The sequence below is a fragment of the Myripristis murdjan genome, chromosome 20 (genome assembly GCF_902150065.1).
Source record: "Myripristis murdjan chromosome 20, fMyrMur1.1, whole genome shotgun sequence".
NCBI lineage: Eukaryota > Metazoa > Chordata > Actinopteri > Holocentriformes > Holocentridae > Myripristis > Myripristis murdjan.
In genome coordinates, this window is record NC_043999.1 from 20,273,939 (window position 1) to 20,298,959 (window position 25,021).

Consider the following 25,021-nt stretch of genomic DNA (forward strand, 5'->3'; position numbering starts at 1 on the left):
TGTCTGTACCAAGGCCTCCAAGTTTTAGTCCTGCTCCTCTTCTCCTTTGGGAGTGGTGTGGTCTACATGCAGTTAAAATTTGCATTTACACTGGTACTTTCAGACTTGCTGAACTTGCTTGCTCTTACGTAACAGTTTGACCGCTGAGGCCTTGTTTGTTTTTATTCTCAAATTTGTTGAGGGTAAGCAAACTTCAGCACCTCATTTTCTCCACACCCCCTTGTCTTTGCTTACTTTATATGTTTGTGGAAATCCTGCACCTCTCTTTATGTTTGGGGGTTAGTACAATCAGTCATGTATTTTGACAGTTTGCAGCTGAAGTGCCCTCAAGGTCCCAGTATGCCCTGTTACAAATTTAGCCAGTCCACAAACTCAGACCATCCGGTTGGCTTATGTTTTTTGCCTCAGGCAGTAAAAACTCAGTTATGTAGGCCCTATAGCTTAAATTCCAGACTCTTTATTTTATTTATATACTAGACTTGAGGCGTGACCAGTCGATCATGGTCTCAACAGTTCAAACCCCTCAAATCAAAGCTCATGGTTCACGGGGTATGTGTTGTTTAAAACCAGCAAGTAAAGTTAATATTGGCAGTCTAGCATCTACAGTACAGTCCATCTCATATTTATGAATCAACACAAGGTTTTATACTTCCACTCCACCACAAACCATTTGTGCATGTCATTCCCCATCACAGGAGCTTATGATTTTGTTTTTTTAAAAGAAGAAAAATTAAAAGTGCCCACAGTGCTGCCAAGTGGCGCATAAATGCTTCTGTAACCACAGCCCCAGTCCCATGCCAATTGCCCCATCCTGTTCCTTGCATGAATATACATGCAAGGCACCTCCCATTGGCTCAGAGAAGCATCATTGTTAAAAACTTGGATAAAAATGTGAATAAAGTGACATTCAAATTGTCACCCTCTCTGTGGCTGGATCACTGGGACCGGTACTGTGCTTTTGCATTGGGAGATGGCGAAAAAGGTAGCTGCTGGTCAGGCTAAAGCAATGTATCTCATGACATTTTTTGTCATTTTTCAGAAATTTCTAGAATACTGCTGTTGCCTGTGTTTTTTAAGTGCTGTTGCGAAACTGCAGTTTCATTGAAGGAATGTAATGTATTTGTTAGGGTGGTGGCGAACTGGCAACGGAGGGATTTCTTCTCAGGTTTTGTTGTTCGGTAGCATAGATTGGTACAGTTTTATAAAATGTGCCAATGTAACTGAAATGATGGTCTAGTCCTGAATTTAAAATATTAGCACAATTATACCAAACATTAATATTTGGATGAGAAGTAAGTTGGGAAGGAGGTTTTTCCCTTTCCGAACAATGGTCGCTTTTACTTCACAAGCTAAGGATCTGCAAGTTTATTTTTGATGCTATCCTATCAGAGAGGTGAGTAGAAAATTTTTTTTAGGAGATTGCAGCCACAACCCATTTCTTTATTATTAAGCTTGGTTAAAAGAGTTACTGTATTATAATGGTCAACCTTCAGGCAGTTTTTTGAATCAACATTTTGTGGTAGTTGTTCTTCAACTGTGCTGTGGTGCAATGCAAAGACGATGCAATACAGATTTTATCAGCCATTGTTGTCAGTACGTTTTATACAGTGACACCCCCCACCCCTCCACCCCACTCATGTTCAAGGACAGCTGAGCGATACCCTCAAAATGCTTTGCTGCATCATTTTCACAGCTATAATGACTGATGATGATTTTTTACATGTATGTGATTCGGACAATGCATGGTCTTGTCTGAACTGACCCATATGGTTTGTTACATATTTCTGACCTCTATACATACTGTATATGCTCCCCTTTTTTAGTCTTCCTCAAATATGCCCCTGTTTTTTCCACCATTCCCTGCTTTTCCTCCTTCTCAGGTTTCATTCTCCAGCCCTCTTCATTTTTCACAATTTGGTCCTCTAATTTTCAATTCATGTTCCCCTGCCATTCCATTTCTCCCTTTCCCACTGCCCCTTTCTCTGTCCCCTCCTCTTTGTCTTTTTCTCCCCTCTATTTCCATTCTTTGTAGTGTGTTTTCCTCTCCTTCTTTTATACAATTTTTCTTTGCTCGTCCTCCTACCCATCAACAACCCACCACCCCACATACACGGTTTCATCTGCCCTTCTTATACAATGTCTCCTGTCTTTCTCTTGTTCACCCACTCCCTTCCGCTGTTTAGAGCCCTCAGATGGGAACCTTCATGGGTGTATACCTCCCCTGCCTCCAGAATATTCTGGGGGTCATCCTCTTCCTGCGCCTTACATGGATCGTCGGTACCGCCGGCATCATGGAGTCCCTGGCCATCGTCGGCATGTGCTGCTCGTGTGTGAGTAACCAGCCCTGAACCTAAGGAGACCTGCGGCTTAAAGCATGGCTCTACTATTTATAATCATTTTTGATTATATTTTTATTCAACTATAAGTAGCTAGGCAACAAACAGACCCAAGCAGAATTTTGGCTTATATTTCTAAGCATTTCTTTATTACCAGGAACGCAATTATGCAGTTTGTGGCTGATATATCTTGACCTACACATCCTGCCTCTTTATTTGCTACACATATTCTTTTTTTTTTTTAGCATTTATAATGGCACACTCAGTTCTACACAGGCTGAAGGAAATTTCAACTCTCTGCAGCTGCCCTAAAATTAGAAGAAGTTGGTGTTTGCTAATGTATGGGGGAAAAAACATAAAATTGAAAGTAAAATTGAAAGTCAAACAAACTGTTAACTTTAACATGGATATTGTTTATCCTCCATCCTTATCCTTTAGAGTTTACATTAAATTATTAAATCAAGAGCTGTGACGTGCATTGAGTACATTATGTAAGAGTGGACCTAATGTACCTATCGAGCACTTTATTGTGTTGAATACATCAACATATGTGAGTGAATATGTGCTTGTGTGCTTGATTGTTTTAGTGAGATTTGGAGCAGATGTGCTGCTCCAAGTGTTGAGACTGGATGCAAATGTTAGATTGACAGCAGGAGAGAGTGAGTGGCAAACTGACTCAGTGGCTACTGATCCCTCCTATATTTAGCCCCCATGGCAGTCTGCTTCCCATACAGACCCAGCTCCTAATGGTACCTGCCAGCTTGATGCCTAATCCTTCCATCTGCAAAGTGTCAGAGGCATAGGGACACACACATACACCCACACAGGGGCTATATTTGCCAGTCCCACAGCAGACAATGGATTACTTCAGCTTAACCAGGAAAAGTACATAAAAAGACTTGCAGTACAAGCTCAATTGAATACTTCCTGTCTTAGTGTTTCAAGGGTCGGACCGATGGACGATATCATCTTCCATTGTCAGTGGCTGACAGGCATTGACCACCATCACCCTCATGTGTCTCTGCTGTACCATACAAAAATGTATTTATTACTTTTTTGCAGGGATTTCAGCTTAATCCCAGGGATCAAGTTGAAGTTCAGAATAATCTTCATTCATATCCTTAGGAGGCATAACATTCAGGACTTGTGACTTAGAGAGTCCTGTTGTCCTGAGCGTGGAAAAAATGTGTTTACGACAGACAAATATCTGCCATCTCCCATCTTTCACACTTTCTGGACAAAAGGGGAATTTGGGGCGTTTCTTATTATATGCCATTATTTATCACGTAGAAACTGACAAATGAATTAGTAATTGCTGCATTATGCTGCTTCTCCAGCAGCATAATGTGATACTATTCACCAACAATGTCCAACAGTGACCACATTCTATTAATAGTCAATATGGGAAGAGTGCAAAGGCACAGAGAACAGCAGGAGTGATGAAAAATCCCATGGGACAGAGTTGTGAGTTCCTTAAGTCTGACAGCATTAAGCTAAAACATAGGAATGACATTTTGAAAACATGAATCAAGGTAGTATTCCCCTTTTTAAATGAAAGAGGCAGTAAAAGTGTGTTGTCATGTGGTAAATAATACAGATGTAGAAAAGCTATGAGTGCCGTTCAGTGATCACCTTAAGGCCAACGACCCCCAATATTGACAAGACAAGTTATATTTTCAGGACATATATTCATGTTATTGTCTTGGAACAACCCAATTATCAGGGAATTTACGTGAGGGTTAGAGTTAGCTATACATAAAAAACAATAGTCTCAACAGAAACCATATTCCTGTGGCGACTTGGTCATAAGAGGTAACCAGCTTCACTGTGGCAGTAATACATCAGTAAGAACTGTGTTTGCTTTGAAAGGTGGGTACACTTTTTCACATATTAAAATAGAGCTAAAGTGAGGTTACAAGGGTTTACCCTCCACTCTATCCCAGCTATTACATAATGACTGAGATAATGTGAGAGGCGAGCTGGGTTTAGTCAAACAGATTAATGTTCATTTTCACCGCTTGGATCTCATCTCACTTTGCACTCATGGCTCCACATCTGACAGTCACCCGTAGGTCAGAGCCACCAGAAATATGCAAAAATGTCCCAAAGCAAATTCAATTACTTTTTGTTCAGTTAATCTCAATTCTTTATAGTTGTGTTTATCTCAATCCAGTCTATTCAAATTTATTTGAGCTCAATGGTCCTACAAATAAAAAATGCTGGCAAGATTTTACAAAATTCAGATAAAGACAACTTTATCTCTACAATTCAAAGAGTTATCAAAAACAGAGTTAACAAAAGATAAGCAATCAGATTGTTTGCTGTTGCATACCGTAACTCCAATTATGTCTCAATGAAGCCTTTGCTTTATGTGAAGGTTAAGAACCCAGCTGTGTTCGTCAGACGTTTGCACAGTCACAGTCAACTTCGTTCTGTTTGGAGTTTCCTCTTATTTTTGTGTGGGTTGTGTCTGGGTGCTCTGTGCACATCAGGTGGGTTTGAGACCCTAAATTGCTCATAGATATGAAGTAGTGGGGAGTGTGAGTGATTATCTGTATTTATCGATGCAGAGCTGGACTTACTTCCAGGTTTATTTGTTAGAGTACATTGGGAAATTTGGCACATGCTGCCTTTTCAAAATGTGTCAACATCAGTACTTTGTTCACAGTGGAGTTTAAGCACAGAGTGGACAACAGAGAGGCAGGGTAGTTGAGGAAACAAGGGTGTTGTAACTGCATTGCTGTGGGTGTCACACTTGTATTGGAAACATTATTACCCACACTCCTACACTACAAGTACTACAATTTGATTCCTAAAATCACATGTAGGGTTTAAGAATTGTGTCATCAAACCTAAAAACAAAATGAGTACATTTTCTTCTATATGGTATCTGTAATGGAGAAAATCTGACAACTTTTGGCTTATGTTTCCAAACTAGTAATTTAATCTTACAGTCAACTAATTTCTCATGATCATCTGCATCAGTATTACAGTGTACTGTTACCGTGGTAACCACTGCAGTTTATTATCAATTTAACAAATATTAGCAATATTTGTAAAAGAGAAATACATTTTTCCCCACCCAAGCTCATTGTGTCCAATCCACATCTTTTGGGTTCAGGCTTAAATGCCAAGCTCTATTATGAAGATTTTTGAGTTTTCACCAAACGAGACTTGTCTCCCAGTGCTTAACGCCATTTTATTCATGCCTGGTCATGATAAGCAATAGCTGCTTAGGGTTTCAGTGGAAGTGGGGGGTTAATTTGCCAGCTAATTGGCTTTAGTCCAGCTTTTCCAACAACTACCTAGAACCGGACAGCAACCAAAGGGCATAAGGTTTATTTTGGTCATTGTTACTCAAGGGCATCTGCCTTTCTCTCTCATTTTGCCGTTCTCTCTACTCCATCTGCTCCCTCTGCTCCTCCTCCTTCCTCTGTCCTCAGTTTTCTAACCATAATCTCACCTCTCCCTCTTATATCCATTACCAATCCCAAAGAGTTAGAGCATAAGCCTCTAAGGAAATCATTTCACTGTCTAAATACAGGATTAACCCTTTCAAGGATCTTATTGGCATGGAAAATGTGGGAAATTATTTCCTTTTTTTTTTTTTTTTTTTTTTTTTTTTTTTACTTTTAATCTGCGCCTGGAAATTGTTATGAACTGTGTTAATGTAATGCAGGTTTATTAATAATCGTTTAAGATAGAAAAGTGTTAATTGTAACACTTGGCCCAGAATCGCCCAAGCCTAGAGGGAATGATAACCATACAGCACATTTCTAAGTTACCATAGTCCCAAATGATAGTTGATGCAAACCAAAGATATTCAGATCAGCTTGTAACCCAAAAAACCAAAAAACTTGCTAGTAAATTTTAGTTATGGGAGCATCATGGAATTTTGTAAACAAAAGTCTAGGAACTGTGATCTTTGTGACTGATAGATGATCTTCATGCAGTGTTACTGTGCACATCTGAAGTCTAATTTCCTCTCTGTCCTCTCTCAACAGACCATGCTGACAGCCATATCGATGAGTGCAATTGCTACTAATGGTGTTGTGCCAGGTAGGATTGCTTTGGTGCTTTGACATGTTTAAATGAGAAATGCTTCTTTCAGCTGAATCTGATTCCCAGTGTGTTTTGCTCACCAGCTGGAGGCTCCTACTACATGATTTCCAGATCTCTCGGCCCGGAGTTTGGTGGAGCTGTAGGTCTCTGTTTCTACCTGGGCACAACCTTCGCTGGCTCTATGTACATCCTTGGTACTATAGAGATTCTGCTGGTGAGTGTGGCCTGTTATTTCTATATAGTGGCTATCATGTACTGTTTCCCTCCAATCATCCATTAAGACAGTCAGCCCCCCTGTTGATGCCCTGTTATTGCAATTATTTTGATTCAGTCACTGTCCCATGAGTCCAGACTTAAGTTATACAACTCCAGATGACACCTAACTCATCACAGTCTGCAACCAGAGTCACTTAGAGGCCACTCACACTGGCAAGTTTGATCCGCGCCCAGGCACGATTGCCCCTAAAATCCGGATTCTTTGACCAGTGTGATCGCTCCGTATCGTGCTTGAATACAGTACACTTCCCCCACTCTGGCACGGTTGGAGGAGGTGTGCTTCAGCGCGGTACAGGCGCGTACACAAGCACATGCACGGTCACGCACGCAGTGCGCGGACCTAAATCATGCAACTTTCCTCCTGCCTCTGCAAAATTGTTTAATGTGCGCAGCTTGATTACCGGCGAATGGCCACGTTGCGCAATCAATAATCAACCATGTTGTCTGTGTCATTGTCCGTTGTACTGCTGCAACCGCGTATAAACAAAAGTCGGTTTATAATGAAAGTACAGCAGTCTGTGTGCGGAGATCCGGCAGACCTGGTGCTGGCCAGCACCGCGTCGGCACCGGCCGGCACTGGCCGCGGCACCGCGCGGTGTGCGGCCACCCGGTCACCCGTCTGCCGGATCTGACAGGTGCCGCTCCAGCTGTCAGTTGGACCTTTCTGAAGAAGGAGGAAGTTACCTCCGAAACTGTCAAGATAAATAAACATCCCATGTCTGATTAAAATGACCAAAGACGTTTTTTAATTAAAAGGAAGACATGATGAATGTATTTGAACTATACTGATTTATAATGACGTCGGGCCATGCCTGTTGTCAAATTTCAACATGATGATGTGCACACCGGGGGCAATCGTGCTTGGGCGCGTTTGGGCTTTAGGTAATGTGAGTGCAGGCCAGCCGGGGACTGGGGAGGGGGGGATTTTGGCTTTAGCACGATACGGGCTCAAACTTGCCAATGTGAGTGGGCCCTTATTCAGATTAACAAGATGTAAATTTACTCTGGGTGATAAAGCGTACTTATTGTTAACAAAACGAAACTTAAAATAACAATAACCAACCATATATTGTTTTTTTCCCCTGTCCTTCCCTTTCCCTGTACTCCTTCAGACCTACATTGTGCCTAAGGCGGCCATCTTTGTGGCGACGAGGAAGGAGGACGAGGTGGACGCCCTGCTCAATAACATGCGTGTCTACGGCACCTGCTGCCTGGCACTGATGTCCCTGGTGGTCTTCGTGGGAGTGAAGTATGTCAACAAGCTGGCGCTGGTCTTCCTGGCCTGTGTCATCCTCTCCATCCTGGCCATCTATGCCGGGGTCATCAAGACTGCCTTTGAGCCGCCTGACTTCCCGTGAGTGCAGTGTCCCATATCATCATAGAGTTTGAATATTGCAGTGGTGTGTTGAGATGCAGCCAGTTATATTTTCTTAGCAGCTTAAATAAGGGTAGCTTATCTCTAAATTGTGTTCAAAAATGAATGTGATTTGTGAATTTAAAAAAAAAAAGATTTGACGTGTTATATGCATGTTTGTATGAAGTACAAAATGTTCTGACAAAATATATCTTGCTGTTTGCCTAAGCTGATTTTACATTTAGCAAAAAACAACAACAAATAGTCAAATTCCAAAATGAAAACAGAATACCTACCCAATGAATGAATATCCAAACACTTGACTATTCGGGTCCGGTCGTAATTAGTAATCATTAGAATGGCATTTAAAGATGTCTAACTCTGTCTTCTCCCTCACTGCATAGTGTTTGCCTTTTGGGGAATCGTACACTGCAGAACCACAACTTTGATAAGTGTCTGAAGACGGAGGTTATAGGCAACGTGACGGTTACCACCGCGCTGTGGAAGCTGTTCTGTGAAGGACCTGAGCTCAACGCTACCTGCAACGACTACTTTAAATACAACAATTTGACTGAGTTGCAGGGGATCCCTGGACTGACAAGTGGAGTCATTTCAGGTTGGACAACTCTTTTCCTCTTGAATGTGTGGGGAATTGGGGAATCCACATTGGGGAATTGTGGGTAATTCCAGTGCTGGATCCATGAATGACCTATTTCCCCTTTAAGTAACATCCCTTACCAATGGTTCTCCCTACTAACAGATAAAGTTATATACACACGCACTGGCACATATGTATTTTCTCTAACAAAAGTTCTGACTTTGTCTTCTGAACTAATGAAACTTGTAAATAAAAACCTGATTAGGGTGATAACAGGGTAGTAATGCAACACCAACTATCATTTTAGCAAGATGTGGAATGTGTTTTGTTAGAGGGATGTGAGAGAGAGAGAGAGAGAGGAGTTGGGACATGGGAACGAGAAAATGAGACAGAGAAATAAAACAAAAATCAGAAAATGAGAAAGAAAGCCTAGAGATTAAGGCTCAACATGAATTCCCACCGCTGGAGTGAGAGTCACAGGTTTGATTGCCAGCTGTGTGGTAATGATCAGGTGGTCAGGTTGTGAAACAGCTGGCTGGGATGAACTTGTTCAACCTCTCTGAAAGGTTTATAAAATCTCCCATCTCAATTCTTCATTCTCATTTTTTTTTTTTTATTTTGTTGTTGTTGTAGTTTTGTGGTGGTGGTGGTGGGGGGTGGGGGGCAAATTTCCTCATTGTTCTTCCCAGAGTCAAGTTATGAAACGTCTGGCTGTTATACACTGGTTTCCAGTTCTTCACATTCCTCCTGTTCTCCTCCCTATGTACTTTTCACTCAGTCAGTCACCTTAAACTGTGCCATCCTACAGGCTTAATCAACTTAAATCGCATGCATTTTATTTCTGACAAATGATATATTTATATATATTTTTTGGCACAAATAAATTATTTTGATAGGATTACATCTCATCATAATTCTTCAGTTCTCATCAAAATTTGGTTTTGCCTCACTCCATTTATTATACAAAGAAATGTCCAGAGGTGCACCTTGAAAACATTTAACAAGTAACATAGCAGGCAAGTGGAGAGGCTTGGACGTACTTAAGTAGGAATTCATAAAATCATGAAATGTAATATTTCATTTAAATGCCAAGTCAGGACATTGCTTAGGTTATAAAACCAGGCTGGCTCTACCCTTTAATGCAATACATTCCTCTCATTCTTCTTGTTATGGAACTGGGTCAAGCGTGTGCAGGTGCTGAGGGATTTCATCTGTATGATGAGATTATTTTACTTTCTCTACATTCTTTCCACTTCTATTCTTTGTAACTCTCCTCCTTTTGTTCTTTTATCTCATTCTATAATCCACCTAAATTTCGTCCTTCTTTTTATTATCATCCACTTCCTCCTTCACATTATTCCCCCCATTTCTCATTCACGTCGGATTTACTTATCATATGTTGGGAAATCTCAGGTGCTCTGGGCTTGGAGATTACCAGCTGTGTTATACCAGCCTCTATGCCCTGCCATTCTTCCTATGAACCAGCAGTGTACACACAACACCAGTTATGTAGCCACCCAGCTCTGACACTTCTGACACAGTGACTGTGATGGTAACTTAAAGCTTGGGACAAACCAAGCCAACTTTTAAAAAAACTATTGTTAACCAAGGGAGAAGAAGCTGTCCTTGAACACACTACAGAGACTACAGCTGACTGCCGATATGCAACACCTGCTGCACGTATGTTACAGGAACTAACTCCATGCCGGGAGGGAGAGTAGTCTAAACTGGAAGCCTCAAGATGACTGACAGAAAGAAGCAAACTAGCAGCAGCCCTTTACTGATCCACACTGCAGTCCAGTTGTTGGCAGTAATGCCCCTTTAGTTGGTTTGCCAACTGCCAATAAAAATCTAGCAATAATAATAATAATAAAAGGTATTGTTTTTATATGAATCTAGGTAAAGTCTGATGAGAAGTTGAACAGGCACTGACATTGTCAGCCTGAGGGTCTTTTGTGTGTGGAGCAAAGTTTGTTTATCACAACTAGTTCTCTGTGGTTAGCTGGCTTGTTTGATTTGTTTAGGCTGAACAGCCAATGAAAGCTCTCTCACTGCTGGCCCCCACTGCCAATTCAACATGTTGAATCAATCAATATATCGACTTGTCGACTGGTAAGCTATTAACAAGGTCTGACAAGGGCTGTGGGACACAAGACAAAATACAGGTTATTGGCCCAGTGAGGGCTGAAGGCTGACTACTGTCTTGATGTATCAGGGGCTAAAAAATAGTCCAAAATAGTAAATCAATGCATTTGCCTAATGTGTTTACCCTGATGCTAATTTAGATTTTGATTAATTTCTGTTTTGGCACAATTATTCAGTTCAAGATTAATTTTTGCCATTGTCCAACTGCCATGTTGATCCTCTTTTCTCTCAGTTGATCTCTGTTTTCATGAGTCACAGGATGGGTGGAATATTTTTCTTCACCAAACTGCATTTAAGGAAAACAGCAGCACAAAAATCTGTTTGGCATCAGCCAGGCTGTGAGTTCAAATCTATAGTCAGATTTCCCTCTGCAAGAAATCGATTGACCACCGTCTCACGTCTCATTTGTCAGGCTTTCTATTTTAACTCGGTATGCTAGAAATGGAATGGACCTTGGAATGGAATACTGTAGTTTTTTTTAAAAAAAAAAAAAAAAAAAAAAACACTGCGGTCATTGGCCACTTGTATACACCGTTAATCTGTGGGCAGTATGAGGGAGGCAACATGGTCTTCCGGGCGTAAAAGTAGACAACACATAACTCCAACTGTGTTCATCTGCCTTTTCATCAGTATGCTTTACTGTGTAACTTTATCTTTAACCATATAACTTCTATCTGTTTATCACTGAAGGCAGCAGATCATATGGGCTGCTTACTATCGCGGTGGAAAACAAGCACAGACCTTGGGAACAACATTAGACACTGGCTGTATCTGCATTGTCCATGTCACATTTAGTTGAATTATTCAGTAATGTGCCCCTCTGTCTCTGTCTCCTTGCAGACAACATGTGGGGGGACTATGGTCCGTTGGGTATGCTGGTGGAAAACACGCGCGTGGCATCTGTTCCAGTAGCTGACAACTCCCAGGATGTCTACATGCCCTACGTAGTCAATGATATCACCACCTTCTTCACCCTGCTGGTTGGCATCTACTTTCCCTCTGTCACTGGTAAGCATGCAAAAATATAAATAAATGAGCAACACACTCTGAATGTATAATTTGTTTGTGTACTTTTTAACTGGCATCACAGTCGGAAGTTGCCAGCTGAGCCACAGCTGTTTGCTGTGTTACACAGGGAGAGTATAAATTGGTATCTGCTCCCTGGAGAAGCCAGTCTGTTCAGATCCTCATAACAGCTTATGATTCTCACCCTGTTCACCAACTTAGATATATCAGTTTTCCCAGTGGGGTTATTTTAGTGTGAGTTTTTGGAAAAAAGAGTGTATTGGATAGACTTTCAGGTCCAACTGCACTCATGAAGTTCACAGCCAGTCTTGATTTTGAAATGCTTGTTAAGAGCATTTCCACCTTAACTCAGTATTCATCCATGTTTCCTTTTATAGGAGTACTCTTTGAAATCTACAATATTGCCCTTTTTCTCAAGAGTGCAGTCATTTACTAAGAGGTACAGCAGTTAAATAAGCCTCTTTTTGAAGCCAGTGTCACTTTGAAAAATCCTGATTACGAATGATTTTCTGGGGTTAAAGCGTTCTTCTGAATGCCTTTCTTCTGTCCATTCTCTCTCTGATAAATGTGCAAAATGTACAAGACACAATTGTTTAGTCAGTTCATGTGCATAGTGTTTCTTTCTGGATATTGCAGTCTTTATAATCCTGTTATTGAACAGTATCGGTGTCTCTGCCATAGTATAAGCACATGCTTTAAATGTGTGTTAGCAGCCTTGCGAGGTAAATAAACAAGTCAGGATAGATTCTCATCACTACCTTAACCACTTTGAGCAAAAAAGATTTTGTTAAATACTTTACAGTACATTATATATTACATTAATGGCTCTAGCCTTGCATTAAGTTATATAATCCTGCTCAACATTAGCACGGAGTTTGCAGTTCTGAAAATCTCCCATTAGTACATACACAACAGACTTAAAGCTGCGTGTGTTGGTGTGGTACTGTGGAGATAAAGCACACCCAGCAGCAGCAGCATGTGTTGGTGTTAAGTTCATGAGTTATTGCAGGCATTTCCTTATTCATAATATTCTCATAAAAGTTTCTATCCTTTAAAAAAATATAACTGGCAGGTACAATTTTTGTTTGATTAGCAGTGCCTGTACTTTGTTTGCAAACACATGATCTTGGCCTGACAACTTGGCAAACAAGTGGTGATGGACCTCTGTGATTGTTACATAATGACTTCTTTTCACACAGTGCATATGAGACATTAAGCGAAATGTGTCAGTGCTCACTGTTGATTTCTCTTTTCTGTTGTGACTCCGCCTTCCAGGTATCATGGCCGGTTCCAACCGGTCAGGTGACCTGCGGGACGCCCAGAAGTCCATCCCCATCGGAACCATCCTCGCCATCGCTACCACCTCCATCATTTGTATCCTGAGACCTTTTACCATGACAGTGATTCCAGAAAGTCTAGTCACAGGGCCACAGCTGTTCATTTAGAGAGTATAGATCGACTTAAATCATCTGTAGTTTCCCCACTAGTTTCTGGTGTAGAGTTTGTAAATCTGAACGAGGTGATACACTCATGTTATGCTGCCATTATGTTTACTTACAGAAAATGAAGGATGAAAAAATGGTTTGAGGCTCCTGACTCTGGCTACATTTATTGACGCAAGAGGATTTATTTGGTTCAGGAACCCCATCATGCTTTGGTATCACTACAGCTCTAACACAGCTGATACCACTAATCAGTGTTTAGGTGCTCTGTTGAAGCAGTTTTTATTCATTCTATCTTCAAAAAGGCAATGGAAATCAGCTCTCAGACAGTTACAAGAAGTGCAATGGCCTGTCAGAGGCTTTACAGCAACATATAAAAACAGGAAGTCTTTGTGTATGAATTCAATGAACTCTTTCCTAAACACTTTTTTCCCAGACGTCACTTGTGTGGTGCTGTTTGGTGCCTGCATTGAGGGTGTGGTGCTCCGAGACAAGTAAGAGCTGCACACAAATGCAGCGCATAGTGTTTAAAAGACAAGTGTGTAGCATAAAATACACTTTAAAGTAATTAGAGGGAGAAATTAGAAGAAAAATAATGCTTGGTGTTTATTTAGTGTTTGGCCTTGCCTTTCCTCTATTTATCCAATACAATCTCTTGAGAGTGAGTGGAGCAAATTATCCAGGATGCCTGCTTTTAAGTGTTCCGCATTAGTTAATCTCTAGGTAGCCACAATTGGCTAAGCGCCAAGTATAAGTAATGTATACTTTTTTACGCTTGAGTGTTAAATAAAGCCCCAGGTGCAACATGTATGTCACTCACATGTCGTCACACCACAGGCTTTGTAATTTTTTTGATTGCTGTATTTTACACTGTCATGACAGCTAAATGTAAGTTTTATCTATATTACAAGGTCATAAAATTATCAACACAAATAATATTTGCAAATATTGATACCACTGGACCATGCATGGTTATGCCTGCAGCTCATTTTCTAATTTGAAGCGAAACTAAAAAATCATATGAATATAAGTAGAGTTTACACGGCAGATTAAGTCCTTAATGCATTAATTTGTGTGTATGTTTGGTGTTGTATCCAGGTTTGGCGACTCAGTTAAAGGGAACCTTGTAATTGGCACACTGTCTTGGCCGTCGCCTTGGGTGATTGTGATTGGCTCATTCTTCTCCTGCTGTGGGGCGGGGCTGCAGAGTTTGACTGGCGCCCCACGGCTGTTGCAGGCCATCGCTCGAGATGGCATTGTACCTTTCTTACAGGTCAAACACACACATAACTCGTCACACACTCACACACAATCTCTTATCTTTGTACTTATCTGTTTGTGTTTCTAAATTTGTCTAAATCTGTTTGTCTGTCTGTATGCATGACATGTACACACATGTATTTGTATGTTTGTGTGTGTGTGTGTGTGTGTGTGTGTGTGTGTGTGTATGCATTTAGGTGTTTGGCCATGGCAAGGCCAATGGGGAACCTACCTGGGCTTTGCTGCTGACCGCTGGAATCTGTGAGATCGGCATTCTCATTGCCTCCCTGGACGCTGTGGCTCCTATCCTCTCCATGTCAGTATCCCGCTCTACACTATTTGATGCCAATGACAAACACTGCTTGTGCATATCTTTCCATGAACCACTTCTAACCGCACCAATACTTCAAACTTCGTGTCGCATAGTTTCCTCGTTCACTTGCTAAGTGCCCTTTGGGCCCTTTGTCTTCCTCTCACAGGTTTTTCCTGATGTGCTACCTGTTTGTCAACCTGGCCTGTGCGGTTCAGACCCTGCTGCGCACACCCAACTGGAGACCCCGCTTCAAATACTACCACTGGTGGGTCAACTGTGTGTGGACAATTAGACAGATTATTAAAATGTGTTTTAGATCTTGTGTAAGAGATAACATTTCCTTCAGTGTCATAAGATCTTTGCAATACAATCAGTACAATTCAGGCTTTAAGGTTTAAGGATTCTCAGACATATGTAAAGATACTCCAATACAAAAAGTATACACCTATTAAGGGCCTTTGGATAAAAGCACAGCCACTGATAACAGGACCATCTACTATTAGGTTCACGTTGCAGCCCCTTCACTGATGGCCTTACCCAGTTTGTGGTCATGTGCATTGTTGTGTCTTTTGCAACACATTTGATGTAATATCAAACAGCCAAACTATGATTCCAAAATAAAAGAGGATGGATAAGAATGCTGTGTAAGTTTAGTCACCATCTGGGGACTCATCACATGTTTACTTAGCCTACAAGAACTTACGGGGATGCACAAGATTCATTGGGAGGCTGACGAATCATCTTCAGCAGTCAGCAGTACAGATCTGCATGATACGGCAGGGAAAATAAATAACTGTGCATCATAACTGATGATGGTGACAACAAGCACACAGTCATGCTCACATTGTTAGGATGTTTCTCTTCTCTCCTGCTCTGGAGTTCATTCTCTTCAAGACCACTTGAAGGTCAAGCATGATGTGGCTCTAAACACCCAAACAGCAACTGACTCCTTTGATTTTACATTCACCTTTATATGTTGTGCTGCTAATATAAAATATTATCCTTCATGCCACTGAAAGTCCTGTGACATGGAATCACAAGTTACTTAACACAGGACTGTGACATTTGTTTGGATTCAAAGGTTATACTTTGTCTATCTTTGGCTCTTGGTCAAAGCAGCCACCAAATGCTGTGTACTGTGTTGTGACATGAACGGCATCTTGGCACGCAGTGGCCTGTAGTGGAAGTCAGTCTGGTGGCAGCCAGGGCTATGGTGTGTCTGTCTGACCTACTGTAACAAGATTTGGCTGGAGACTGACAGTAAGCAGCACCCTGCTGATTTTGACCTGTCTATCTTGTCTAATGGGCAGCAGCTCACACACATACATGCACACAAACAGAAGGAACGTAAACACGCACAGCATGGACACACATCTAAACTCGCACAGCATGAAGCACATGTGCACAAACATACACACACGCGCATGCGCACACACACAGACTGTTCAATGTATGCCAAAAAGTTTCGTGTGAAACAAGTTCTAGCATGATGAGGGTATTTACTGAGATTAGTTCCACAATATCATTAGAGGACAGTTTAGCACGACACTATTGTTAGCAGTGGCTTTCACGGCTTGTACCCAGTGTTCACATATCAAGCCTCCCAGCTCTTCATTTCTGAACTGGTGTCATTATTTCAGCAGGACGTCTTCCTTGACAGTTTGGAAAGCCTGACATGGTAGTTTTCAAATGTACAACCATGCAGGCACTGACAGCATCAGCAGTGTTTTTGACAATGATCAAAAGCATGTGTGTTTTCTGCCACAGGGCCCTGTCCTTTCTGGGAATGAGCTTGTGTCTCTCTCTCATGTTCATCTCCTCCTGGTACTATGCTATCTTGGCCATGGGTATCGCTGGCTGCATCTACAAATACATTGAGTACCGAGGGTAAGAATTGTTTTGTGTGCAGTAATTTCTTAAATGACAAAGTGAAGCTTACAATGGTACATTTTCTTATTGACAGGAATGATGAAAAAATGGAAAATGAAAATGAAGTGTAAAGTGAATGAAGAATGTACAGTAAAGTAATACGTTGTATACACAGAGTAAAAAAGGTGCTGGCACTCAATCAAACAATGACACTCATAGCAGTGGACGGCTGAAAAATAGCAAACATGAATTTTTGGAATCATCCACTGGGTTATGATAAGCAGAACAATCAGGCAGTTTCACACTTTATAGAGGATAATGGAAAGCTTGAAATAAACATAGAAATAAATCTTTCCCCCTTAAAATAATTCTACAGTAAAATATTTTCATTATAGGCTAGTCCTTTCTTAACACACTGCTTGTGGGTAGCTACTTTAACTGATGATGATTTTATCAGTATGATGCTTTTAAATATGGAAAAGAAATTCTCACTCATCCTTTGATTCATCCTCACTGATTCATTTTCTGTTCCCCAGGGCGGAGAAGGAGTGGGGTGATGGCATTCGCGGCCTGTCGCTGAACGCTGCCCGCTATGCTCTCATTCGGCTTGAGGAGGCACCACCACACACCAAGAACTGGAGGTGTGTGTGCGCGTGTGTGTGTGTACATATGTGTGTGTGTGTGAGTGTATGTGTCTGGTTGTAGCTGCATTGCATCAGGTAAATCAATCATGTACACTCATAGAATAAAAAAAAAAACACCCCAGTGCCATCTTGCCTTAAAGGAACTTTGGATACCTACCAACATGGAGACAAACGCCACCTGTCACTGTTTTGGGGGGAAAAGGGGACAGAGAGATAGAATTAGACACAAAGAGAGAGTGAATTTGATTAATCTCTTGGTGCTCCACCTAATCTGGTAGACACGGTTGGTAAGCCCTTGTGTATAGGTCCACAAAGCCCTGCACACCCCCAAACAGCTCACTCCAGTTTAATTTATTATTATTTCTATATTTATTTATTTTTTTTATTTATTCACATGCTCTTGACTTTCTTCTCAGGGATGTTTTGTTTTTCTCATTAATTTTGTTTTGTGTGGAAATATCTATAACTCCCATTCAACTCTATTTAGTGACTGCTGTGTTCCTGCTTCAATTCTGTTCGTTTTTTGTTTTTTTTTCTAACTAGTCGTAGCTTTGTGTTAAAAACGTCTGTGACAGTAAGTCTGTAATTCAGTTCCGCATCACCCTTTCCTGTGCCCCTTAAAGTCAGTTTTCTCCACCATCTGACCAGGATTTTAGGAGAGTTGGACTTGCCAAAGCCTGGATCTCACGGTCTAATAAGCCTCTGGCCGACAAATTCCCAAGCAGCAAAGTACTGTGGTTTGCATGTACATTAGGGGGGAATTGTGGTTTTTGTGATCCTGTTGTGAAGCTAGCAGCGGGTCATTCGGCTCCAGTTTTTTTCAAGTATCCATTTTTTTGACTGCTCCCACACTTTATTTCCTACTTTTTCTTTTCATCCCTCTCTCTTTCTCACATGTCCAGTATGACATGGACATGAGCTAACAGACATGCACCACCAGTCAACTTCCCAATTTTTAATCTGGATAACCTCTGTTGTTCTTCCCCACCTTGTAAAGCACTGAAATCTAACTCTACCTGCTCTGTTTATTTATTTCATCCAGGCCACAGTTGCTGGTGCTGTTGAACGTGGATGCAGATCAAGTGGTCAAACACCCTCGCCTGCTGTCCTTCACCACTCAGCTGAAGGCTGGGAAAGGCCTGACCATCGTAGGGAACGTCCTGGAGGGGACCTATCTCACCAAGGACGCAGAGGCCAAGAGGGCTGAGCAGGTATAGTTGAAATACGCACACACAGACATACACACATGCATGAAAGCTGACGAGTCATGCAAGATGTCATTATTATGCTTTCTTATTGACTTAAGAGGCTCTGTCTTACCAAAAGTGATGTCATGGTCACAGTTAATGAGATCACTGACTAACTGTTTTATGTTGCTTCAGAGTGCTGCCTACACATAATGGCCAAACATTTCTGGAGCCAAATCACAAAACTGATTTAAATGTTTACAGGCAACAGCATATTCATGTGATTAAAACAATAATGCCAACAACATGGGTTCAGAGCTGGAACAACAAACAAACCTTTTTAGAGAGAGTAATATCGGAGATTTTAAGGGTTGTGGCAAGCCATTTATCTGAAATGTAGACAGACTCTGCCACCTACTGGCAGCTTTGAGAAACTCACCACATGGAACAGTTTTAATATTTTCTCTGCAAAGGGATTTGTTTGCGTCCTCAAAATAAATTTCACATTACTTTACATTCACAAGTAAAGAAACTCCAGGAATTCCAGATTACATGGGTTTGGAGCAACTTTCTCAAACTTGCTATGGCACCTGCTCCATACAGTGATGCCCTTCCCATTGGCTAAACAATATATCCATTTCCTTCTTTGCCTCCTTCATCCCCAATTTCATGCTTCCTTCCTCCCTTGTCTTCCTTGCCTTTTCCAGAATATCAAGTCGGCCATGTCAGCAGAGCGCACCAAGGGTTTCTGCCATGTTGTGGTGTCCTCCAACCTCAGAGATGGTTTCTCCCACCTCATCCAGTCTGCAGGGCTGGGAGGCATGAAGCATAACAGTGTCCTCATGGCCTGGCCTGGGACCTGGAAGCAGTCTAATGACCCACAGTCCTGGAAGAACTTCATAGGTATTGAAATATTCCCCCAGAGGAACATCATGAATGCATATGGACGACTAGATCATAACACATCCCATTTCCCTTAGGACTATGACCAGTTAGACAGAGAGAAGCTTGTACTGCCTGCAATAATGCACAACACATTAACACATTAACACATCTGTGAAAACAGTCTTCCTTTTGCCCTTGGAGCCATTTAATGACTCATGCCCACTAATGAACGGCCTACACATTAACCCTGGCTCTCACAGACTCTCTCTGTGTCTTCCTGTCTCCATCCAGAGACAGTGCGGGAAACCACGGCGGCCCATCAGGCCCTGCTGGTGGCTAAGAACGTGGACAGTTTCCCCACCAACCAGGACCGTCTGGGAGAGGGCACCATTGACGTGTGGTGGGTGGTTCACGATGGAGGCATGCTGATGCTGCTGCCCTTCCTGCTGCGACAGCACAAGGTGGGTCAGAATGTGCAGAGTAAGTATTTATGTATGTCTTGGAGATACAGTCAGACAAATGCAAAGCTGATGGCAGATACACATTCATCATCAGGTGAATATCACTGGCTGCCTCTTTAGTTTGCTCTTTTTCACTCCACACTGTGTCTGTTTTACATTTGCAGATGAGTAGTTCATTTATTCAGAGTGACTGTGAATCCAACAATAGAACAGCTTAGATTCAATGAAATGACAAGCAGTAAATTAAAAGAGAATAGCTTAGAAACCTTAATATTCCTACAACCATACCAGAATCATATGAGAGCAAAGTGCTAGGAAAGGACATAGAAACAGCTAGGGAGAGATATCCATCTCTCTTTACCCTCTCCATATAATTCTTCGATTGTCCCATTTCTTTCCCTTGCCATGTTCATGCCCACTATTCCTTCCACATCCACATACTCCATACCCCATCTTGCTACCCATTCTCTTTTGCATCCATCCTTCTTTCTCTAATACTCATGTTCCACTTTTCCTCACCAACCTATCAATCCACCTATCCACCCTTCTGCCTGCTCCTCCCCTCCCCTTTCTCTTGCCAAACTAACCAACACCCCTCTTTTTGCCCTCCTCCAGGTGTGGAGGAAGTGTAAGATGCGCATTTTCACTGTGGCCCAAATGGACGACAACAGCATCCAGATGAAGAAGGACCTGCAGATGTTCCTCTACCACCTACGACTGGACGCTGAGGTGGAGGTGGTGGAGATGGTGAGACTCTGTTCTGTAGAATAACAGCGCCTCAGTGACTTCCTAAAAACAAGTAAAAGAATGCCTCTCTCTGGGATGGGCACCATCTATAGGCAGATACTGGAAGTTAAGTGTTAAGACTTTATATCAGCATTTAAAAAAAGTGGTACGTACTTTAATCCGACATATGCTGCAAAAAAATATGTATGATCATTTTGGCTTGAATTTGACATCATTGTTTATGCTTTTAGCCCTGTCTGTTTTTAAGCACGATATCAAAAAAAAAAAGATGCAAACGGATATGGATGAAAGTTGCTTAACAGATCACCCCTGGACCAAGAATAATTACACTGGATTTTAGTTGTGATCTGGGTCTAGGAATCCCACTACTATATAGTAATAATGTTGTATTCAAGTGCTGGAAAGTCCAGCATATGGGGATTTCCAAGCCAGCTGCTAAAAATCTTTGAATTCCCATCCCTTTTGGCCACAAAATCAACCCAGCAGCTTTGTAAGTTGGAAGGTTATCCACTACTGACAGACGTGTTGTTCAAAATGTTATGGATTCTGATGTTTCTCTGCACTCTTTTGCAGCACGACAGTGACATCTCAGCCTTCACCTATGAGAAGACTCTGGTAATGGAGCAGCGGTCTCAGATGTTGAAGCAGATGCAGCTGTCAAGGACCGAGAGGGAGAGAGAGGTAACACACACACTTTGTCCACTTTAACACTTCCTTGTGCTCCAAGTCCCTTCAGCTTCGTTGTTGCATTCACGTTCTAAATGAATGAAATGTTGGGTTTTTATTCTTACTGTTTCTCTTAGATTAGATCTCAGTAAGATTAGGTCATATACCTTCAAGACAGTTAACGTGTGTCGTTAACTGATTTTTCTTTGTGTGTCCTGTATGCTTGTGCACTGAGCACTGGCATACATATCATCACAGTTCTTTCACATACCTTTGATATCAACTTATATGTAAAATGAAATTAGAAATCTGGGTAGATTCCACAGATTATTCAGCAGAGATCTTAATGACAGCATTATCTGAGTAATCTCTGAGCAAACTGCTGTGCTATGTGACAACTGGCCCCTTTTCCTGTCCGTCTGCCAACACCTGTCTGGGCCACGGCCCCCCACTCAGATTCAGAGTATCACTGATGAATCGCGTAGCTCGATCCGGAGGAAGAACCAGGGCGGTGCCCATGGCGTGAGCCCCAGTCGGCAGTCCTCACAGATGGAGGACACTCAGGAGGACGAGGTAGCCAAGTTGTCAACCCACTGTCCCTCACTGTCAGACACTGGCTCGTCTTCACAAAGCTGGATCTTTGGCTATGGTTACCCATGTCATTTAAATGTGACTTTAATCATCTGTCTCACGTGACAGATCTGAAACCACAAATTCTGATCTTAGTGCTATATGGATATTGCCATGGGAGATTTTCAGTGCAAATGTGGACATATTGTGCAAATGGATTGCTTTAAATTTCATCTCTCTCTTCATAAATGTGCATTGAAATGGTATGTGTAACCAAAGCCGCTGAGTAGGGGTACTAATCAAGGATCAGATTTGTTTCCTGATGTTTTTTTTGTTTGTTTGTTTGTTTGTTTTTTTTATTGTTGTTTATGTTTTTAAGGTTACAGATTTTGAGCAGTCTTAGATTTGAACAGGTTTATTAGAAGATCTCACCTCAACTATGAAGTCATTGTACAAATATTAATAGTGATGATGAAGCATCATAGCTGAGGATTTCTAGATGTTACAACTCATAACTTAAAGTACTTAAGAGGTTCCTCTTAAGTGGATGATAAGTGACAGGCTCTGCCTTTGTATATACAAAACAAAGTCTCACAGTGAGTAGATAATGAAATGTCTTCATTTACTGAAGTCTTACTGCCATTCTGTTGTTATGAATGCAGCAATTACTTCTTTTGCCAATTCAGTATCCCCAAAGAAAGTTTGGGATTTTGATTCTATTTGAGATAAATGTCCCAGATGTAGCCTTACATTTCCTTGGCCTTCCAGGCTCACGTCAATGGAGTCCCATAGAAAAGGGAGGGCAAACGTTTTCTACACTTAACATTTTTAGCCTGGGTTTCTCCTAAGTCTTAAATCAAGAATTAGCTAGGGCTGATGTAGTGTCTTTTCACTCTGTACCAGCTGTTCCAAAGCTGTGTGATTATTAGAAACCCTGCAACATCAGCAATAACACTGCTCCTGAGCCACTCCAGCTGGCCGAAAACCAGTTGTCTTTGTAGGAATTCACCAGTGTGACACCATAGTCAGCCTGGGACTAAGAGCAAGTTATTCTAGGACTGAATAGGTTGTAGAATGCTGTTAGCCCTTACTCTCTGAAATAGGCTCATGGACAGCAAAGAGAGAGGACCTGGTATAGAGTCACTGGTGGAATCCATCTTCTACATCTGAAATGATAATTACAAGAGTGCAGACTGGTCCAAGAGCAGTGCTACTTACTGTACAGTCAGTGGGAGCTGCTTTGTGAATACCCGCCCGTCCCATCCTTGTACTGTAACCCAACCCCTCCATTACCACCTTCACCCCCTAACTGCTGGCAGGAAAGAGTGCACAGTATTGTCAAAAAAAAACTTGAAAATGCTTGGTGAGAATTCAAAATTATCTCTTGATCATTCAGTAAAAGATTCTGTACAGTATAGCATTGTGAAGATGTTGAAGTTGTAGGTCAAATAGTATTCATAAACCATAATTTAATAGTAACTAATGCCATCTGAAATGCCCTGATGTTGCAGACCTCACTAATCTGATGCTCTAACCAGGTTAAATCAATCAATAGGATTTATTTATAGCTACTATTTGACCTATAGTGCCCTGTGCTCCTTCTGGTAAGACAACACTGTCCTCTGCTTTTTTCCCTTCTAACCAAAATCACCACCCTAACCCAAACCCAATGACCCTTCATCAGCAGGTCGCTCACTCACTTACATAACCACAGTCACTGTTGATACTGACACTCACAGCTTGTATTCAGCAAGCACAACAGACAGAATATCTTCTTAAAACCATGCCAATAGAAAAATAGTAAAAACCCATCCTTTCAAAACAGATGTGCAAGTAAGTGATCATAAAGCAACCCCATTTGGAAGCAGGATTGGTGGAGCATGTTTTAGTGGATTATACTTCAAAGCATGTTTTCCAGTAGATGTTTGGTTGTCAGGTACTATTCAGTGGTATACACTGTCACCCTGTAGTGCTTTTTTCTGCCAGCATATTTTTTAAATGTCACATATCTGGTTTGCTGGATGAAAAGCCAGGGAATCCCCTGACTTGTAACTTACTAAGTTCAGTATCTTTATTAGGAAGCCCCAAATATTTTACTTTAATAGATTAACATGAACACAGATTCAGAGGGTGGAAGATACACAACATAGATTATAGGGACTTGTCATCCGCATTGACCGCCATGCATTCTACTCTGTTTCGCAAGTGCTTATCACTGCCCCCGATGGTCAACATACTGTACTGCACTCTTTTTTTCCTGTGTCACAGCAGTAGGCTTTGGTAGCACAATCACAGGGGCAGAGATGGAAGCTAATGGCAAATATGATGAAACCATGTGGCTTTCTGTTCAATTAATAAAACCATTTACTGTTAAATGCATCGGTAATTCCTACTCTGCCCCTGCACCAAAGCACTGTACATAGAACATTGTTTTAGAAATGCACTTGGATTTCCTCAAAGAGCATGTGTTGTCATATATGGTGTCCCTGTATCCACTTTGAATTCTTCTGTTTGGCACCCTGCCTTCACAGTTTGCTTCATTCCCACCACTGTGATTCCTTTTTTTTTTGTTGATCAGCCAGTGCTTTGTGTGTCACCCGTAGCACAAGCCTTTGCAGATAATCAAAGTCTTATGTTGTGCATTGTGTATTGTTCTGTGGTCTGTGTGTAATTCGTCACCCCCAATGTTCCTGGTGCTTGTTGAGTTGTTCAGTGAGGTTTGTATCATTCCTACCATTCCAAAGCATGTTGCCTTGGATTCACGCACACAACATGTCATGGGAAAGTACTTGTTCTCCTTCTTTCCTCCTTCCTTCACCAGTCCTTCCTCACTCGATGGTTGGTACTCTCCAGTGCTTGTGTTCTCCCTCACCAGTCTTCATTTACACCATCAATGGACTCTTTATTTTCATTTCTCATCTCTTTCCACCATCTATCATCATTCTCACTATTTACCTCCATTTCTCCCTTGTGTCTGTCATTATCTGTGACTGTGTCATCCTCTCAGCCCCTTGCACCCTGAACCTCCTCACTGCCATTTTATACACTACATTTACCTTTTCATCTCTCTCATTCTTTCTTCAACTCTATCCTTTCACCACCTCGTTCACCTCTAAAACCTTTCCCGGATCATTTCTCTGTCTCCCACTTTTACTCTCTCTCATGCCTCCTTTCTCCCTC

General features: G+C 41.6%; 1 protein-coding gene across 6 annotated transcripts in view; it reads left to right on the plus strand.

Moving 5' to 3' along the window:
* The window catches only part of slc12a7b (solute carrier family 12 member 7b), a 70,616-nt gene that overhangs the window by 39,688 nt on the left and 5,907 nt on the right, over positions 1-25,021 (plus strand). For 4 of the 6 annotated variants that reach the window (XM_030079854.1, XM_030079855.1, XM_030079856.1 and 1 more), the window contains exons 4-22: positions 2,184-2,330; positions 6,341-6,395; positions 6,482-6,612; positions 7,787-8,028; positions 8,433-8,644; positions 11,612-11,779; positions 13,073-13,171; positions 13,676-13,733; positions 14,338-14,512; positions 14,697-14,815; positions 14,979-15,077; positions 16,580-16,699; positions 17,218-17,322; positions 18,368-18,536; positions 19,220-19,415; positions 19,689-19,858; positions 20,474-20,605; positions 21,179-21,286; positions 21,728-21,844. In XM_030079854.1, coding sequence (XP_029935714.1) covers positions 2,184-2,330; positions 6,341-6,395; positions 6,482-6,612; positions 7,787-8,028; positions 8,433-8,644; positions 11,612-11,779; positions 13,073-13,171; positions 13,676-13,733; positions 14,338-14,512; positions 14,697-14,815; positions 14,979-15,077; positions 16,580-16,699; positions 17,218-17,322; positions 18,368-18,536; positions 19,220-19,415; positions 19,689-19,858; positions 20,474-20,605; positions 21,179-21,286; positions 21,728-21,844 — 2,622 coding nt within the window. The remainder of the gene's footprint in view (positions 1-2,183; positions 2,331-6,340; positions 6,396-6,481; positions 6,613-7,786; positions 8,029-8,432; positions 8,645-11,611; positions 11,780-13,072; positions 13,172-13,675; positions 13,734-14,337; positions 14,513-14,696; positions 14,816-14,978; positions 15,078-16,579; positions 16,700-17,217; positions 17,323-18,367; positions 18,537-19,219; positions 19,416-19,688; positions 19,859-20,473; positions 20,606-21,178; positions 21,287-21,727; positions 21,845-25,021) is intronic. The other 2 variants (XM_030079857.1, XM_030079859.1) reach the window with 1 other exon arrangement.